Raw genomic sequence first — 5012 nt, forward strand, 5'->3', positions numbered from 1 at the left:
GAGGCCAAGGCGGAGATGGAGAAGACAAAGGTCATGGAAAACAAGTCCATTGCCATGTACCGGGCCGATGCTGAGGCTGCTCAAATGCAGCTAAGGGAGGCTTCTGACCTAGAGCGGTGGATCAATAACTCGGCAAAGTGTCAATCCCGGAGATAAACCCTCGAGAAAATCCATGCTCGAGGTTTTGACCTCTCCGAGGAGATAGCCCGAGCCAAGGTGCTCGAAGCCGAAGCCAGGCAGCTTTCCTCCTCTGATGACGAAGACGATGATAAAGAAGGCAGTCGAGGCGGATACGGATGATGGGCCTGAAGGAGAGGTTGCTCCCGGAGAAGAGGTCGAAACTAGTCGTAGTTAGGACTTTGTCTCCTGTACATATAATCTTTTTTATAATAGAAAAACTTCTTTTGAATGTCTTCTCAGTTTTATGTTCAAACGTGTTTTGTGCTTTTGCCTTGTGAAAATTTTGTTGTTGCAGCCTCTGTAATCGAGTGAACACTAGTTCGAACTTAGAACAAACCCTTAAGTTTTTTAGACACGCAAGGGCGAGTCCCCGAGCACAATAATATGTTCGAGATTTCGGATGGCTTGATCGATGCCATGACTGCATTGTTTTTATAACTAAGTTCGAGTATGTTTCGAACTTAGAATAGAACAAACCCTTAGGTATTTTATCAAATAATGGGTAATTTTCGAACTTACAGTAACATACCCCTTAAGGTTTTATGGCGGATCATTGAGCTAAATTCAAGTCAACTTTATTTGAACTCGGAATAGTGGAACCCTTAGGTCCGAGTTGAGTGAGAACAAAGTCTCAAACTCTAAATGTATTGGCCCTTAGGCCCTTTTAGGTTGGGCCCATATGGCCTCTAAAATACGGCTATTATTTCCCCCTTTCGGCTTAAAAGTTTTAGTAAAAATTTCTTTATGCCTTAACATGTATTTTTTACCCATTGGGTTTTTTGAGGTTCCGGTGTCGGTTGAAACCCTTTTTATTTTTGTGCCTTAGCACGTTTGTGTTAAAGATAATTTGATACCTCTTAAGGTTTTTCGAGGGCTGATTTTATTGAATCCCTTTTGATTATTTGCCGAGGGTAGCCTTTTTTAACCGGGTTTTCAAAGAATTTGAAGGCCTATCGTTATTGCGGAATTCGGACATCTCCGAGCTGCGTTATTTTGGCTGTAGCATATAGTTTGGCCGTAGCCTTCGGGTATGTATTTTGTCCATAGCATTTAGTTTGTTCGTATCCTTCAGCTATGCCTCTTGGGTTTATTTCCCAATAACATTTCGAACTCGTTTGAAATGTCAGTCCCCGAGAATGGTGGATATAGATCGAGGGATACCTCTTTGAGGTCTTATGAATTTGAGTTTAGATAACTCGAATATGCCTATCATCGATGGTAGTCCCCGAGTGTATATTTACACTTTGGCTCTTGAGCCGTTTCTCATAATATCATAAGCATGAGGTTTGTATAGTAAAGAATTTTCTTCGAGACACAAAATGTTTAAATGAAGAGAGAATGCTTCTTTGAATAGTTTATACATGCGCATGCCATCGGGGATCGACTAATTTATATGGACACGGTTCACTTGACCGTTTGGCCCATTACAAAGCTTCCATATCGAGGACATTTGACATGAAGTACTATTCTCGAGAATACAACATCCGAGGGTGATTCCCTCCAGTATTCGAGGTTGATTGCAAAGAAGCCTTGGATACTGTTGAATTGTCCTTAGGTAGCACATAATTGTTGCCTTGTTAAAAACCTCGCCGGAAAAACCCATTTGGGATAAAAACCGATTTAAGGGAAAAAGAGTGCAACGCGTACTTTATAAACCGATGTCTCGATGTCTTTGGTCGAACTCCTGCAATGACTTAGCATCGAATATATATAAACGAAAGAAGGGAGAAAGTCATACCTTAACAATAATATCGTTTGAGAAGTGATATGTTCCAGTTGTTTGGCAGTGGTTCGTTGTCTATCATTCCGAGTTTATAAGACCCTTTTCAGACTATATTGAGGACTTGATAGGGTTCTTCCCAATTCGGGACGAGCTTTCCTTCATTAGGATCTCGAGTGTTGATGGTGACCTTCCTTAGGACTAAGTCCCCGACCCTGAAGTGGCGAAGGTTGGTTCTTCTATTGTAGTACCTTTCAATTCGTTACTTTTGTGCAGCCATTCGAACGAGAGCTGCTTCTCATTTTTCATCTAATAATTCGAGGCTAGTATTCATAGCCTCATGGTTTGATTCCTCAGTTGCATGTCGAAACCTGGCGCTGGGTTCTCCGACTTTGACTGGAATCAAGGCTTCGGAGCCATATACTAAGGAAAACGGAGTTGCCCCTGTACTGGACTTTGATATTGTTCGATATGCCCAAAGGACTTCGGGTAAAATTTCTCTCCATTTCCCTTTAGCTTCGTTCAACCTTTTCTTCAAGTTTTGGATGATAATCTTGTTCGTCGATTCGGCCTGTACGTTCCCACTAGGGTGATACTGTGTTGACAATATCCTTTTTATTTTATGGTTTTCTAGAAATTTCGTCACTTTACTGCCAATAAATTGTTTACCATTGTCGCATACTATTTTTGCGGGTATCCCAAATTGACACGTGATGTGATCCCATATGAAATTTATAACCTCTTTCTCTCTGACTTTCTCGAAAGCCTATGCTTCAACCCATTTAGAGAAATAGTCAGTCATAAATAAAATGAACTTAGCTTTACCTGGGGCCGATGACAGAGGGCCGACAATATCCATCCCCTATTTCATGAATGTCCATGGGGATAGGACCGAGTGAAGTTGTTCTCCGGGTTGGTGGATCATCGGTGCAATCCTTTGACATTTATCATATTTTCGAACAAACTCCTTAGAGTCCTTTTCCATGCTATCCCAGTAGTATCCTGCTCTAATGACTTTGCGAATAAGTGAATCGGCGCCGGAGTGGTTCCCACAAGTGCCTTCATGGACCTCTCGTAGAATATAATAAGTGTCTCCTAGTCCCAAACACACTGCCAATGGTCCATTGAATGTCCTTCTGTATAACATTCCGTCTTCGGCCATTGTGAAACGAGCAACTTTAGCTCGTAGGGCCCTCGACTCTTTAGGGTCCGATGGAAGCTTTCCATTCTTCAAGTACTCAATGTATTTGTTCCTCCAGTTCCAGGTTAAGCTTGTAGAATTTATCTCGGCATGCCCTTCCTCGATCATTGATTTTGAGAGTTGAACGACAGTCCCCGAGCTAATCTCATCTTCCTCGACCGATGACCCCAAATTTGCAAGTGCATCGGCCTCACTGTTTTGTTCCCGAGGTACATACTGTAAAGTCCATTCCTTGAAACGGTGCAAAGTTACCTGCAATTTTTCCAAATACCTTTGCATTCTATCCTCTCGAACTTCGAAGGTTTTATTTACCTGGTTCACCACCAGTAAAGAGTCGCACTTGGCTTTAATGACTTCTGCTCCCAAGCCTTTAGCTAGCTCGAGACCTGCAATCATGGCCTCGTACTCGGCCTCATTATTAGTCAATATGAAGGTTTTGATAGACTGTCTAATAATTCTACCCACGGCGGCTTCAAAATGATGCCTATCCTGGACCCCTTCGCATTCGAAGCACCGTCTGTGAAAAGGGTCCATACCCCCGACGATGTACCTCATTTCAATAAGAGTTCCTTTTCAACTTTAGGTACAAGGGTTGGCGTGAAATCAGCCACGAAGTCCGCTAAAATTTGAGACTTGATGGCTGTCCAGGGGGTTGATATTTGATATCGTACCCACTGAGTTCGACTGCCTATTTGGCCAATCGGCCCGATACTTCTGGCTTGTGCAAAATATTACGAAGTGGGTAAGTGGTTAATACGCATATGGGGTGACATTGAAAATATGGTCTTAACTTTCTAGAGGCGCTTATCAGTGCAAGTGCCAATTTCTCCAAATGTGGATATCTAGTTTCTGCTTCTCCTAAGGCTCGACTTACATAATAAACGGGAAATTATGTACCTTGCTCTTCTCGAACTAGGACGCCACTTACTGCGACTTCCGATACTGCCAAGTATAAGTAAAGTTTCTCATCTGCCTTTGGAGTGTGAAGCAGTGGTGGGCTCGATAGGTACCACTATAATTCCTCTAATGCATGTTGGCATTCCGGGGTCCAGGCGAAGTCGTTCTTCTTTTTGAATAGAGAGAAAAACTTGTGACTTCGATCTAATGACCTCGAAATGAATCGGCCTAAGGCAGCTATCCGTCCAGTCAACCTCTGCACAGCTTTTACACTGTTCGTGATGGTAATGTCTTCGGTGGCCTTGATTTTATCGGGGTTGATCTCGATCCCCCGATTCGATACCATGAAGCCAAGGAACTTTCCCGAACCGACCCCGAAAGCACATTTCTCGGGGTTGAGTTTCATGTTGTATTTCCTTAAAATCTCACGCGTAGGGACTTAACTAGCATGTCATCAATATAAACTTCCATTGATTTACCTATTTGTTCTTCGAACATTTTATTTACTAGGCGTTGGTAAGTAGATCCTGTATTTTTTAGCCCGAAGGGCATTACATTATAACAATATGTTCCATACTTGGTGATAAGTGAAGTCTTTTCTCGGTCCTCCGGGCTCATTTGGATTTGATTATACCCAGAATAGGCATCGAGAAAAGTAAGTATCTCGTGGCCAGCCGTGGCATCGATCATACGATCGATGTTAGGCAGTGGAAAAGAATCTTTGGGGCACACCTTGTTTAAATCCTTATAATCTACACATATTCTAAGTTTGTTCCTCTTTTTAGAGACTACAACTACATTGGCTAACCATTCGGAATATTTCACCTCCCAAATGGACCTTATTTTGAGAAGTTTAGTTACCTCGTCCTTTATGAATGCATGCTTTACCTCAAACTGGGGTCTTCTCTTTTGCTTCACCGATTTGAACCTAGAGTCCAGGCTTAGCTGATGCGTTGTTATCTCCGGTGGGATCCATGTCATGTCTAAATGGGACCAAGCAAAACAATCTATGTT

The 5012-nt window shown here is 42.5% G+C and overlaps 1 protein-coding gene across 1 annotated transcript; it reads right to left on the bottom strand.

Moving 5' to 3' along the window:
- Window positions 1–341: 341 nt before the first annotated feature.
- LOC138902428 (uncharacterized) lies at window positions 342–3380 on the bottom strand. Its single transcript, XM_070190295.1, has 2 exons — window positions 2866–3380; window positions 342–366 (listed from the first exon to the last, which is right to left on the bottom strand). The coding sequence occupies exons 1-2, from the start codon at window positions 3378–3380 to the stop codon at window positions 342–344; spliced, it is 540 nt and encodes a 179-aa protein (XP_070046396.1).
- Window positions 3381–5012: the final 1632 nt, after the last annotated feature.

Source organism: Nicotiana tomentosiformis, chromosome 12, assembly GCF_000390325.3.
Source record: "Nicotiana tomentosiformis chromosome 12, ASM39032v3, whole genome shotgun sequence".
In the NCBI taxonomy this organism is placed as follows: Eukaryota; Viridiplantae; Streptophyta; class Magnoliopsida; order Solanales; family Solanaceae; genus Nicotiana; species Nicotiana tomentosiformis.

Bases quoted from the DNA above. Each gene is read 5' to 3' on its own strand.
- LOC138902428 (XM_070190295.1), bottom strand. From the start codon at position 3,380: ATGCAAAGGTATTTGGAAAAATTGCAGGTAACTTTGCACCGTTTCAAG. The intron at 367-2,865 runs GTTTGTTCGAAA...TTATATGTACAG, and splicing joins ATGGAAAAGGACTCTAAGGA to GAGACAAAGTCCTAACTACG.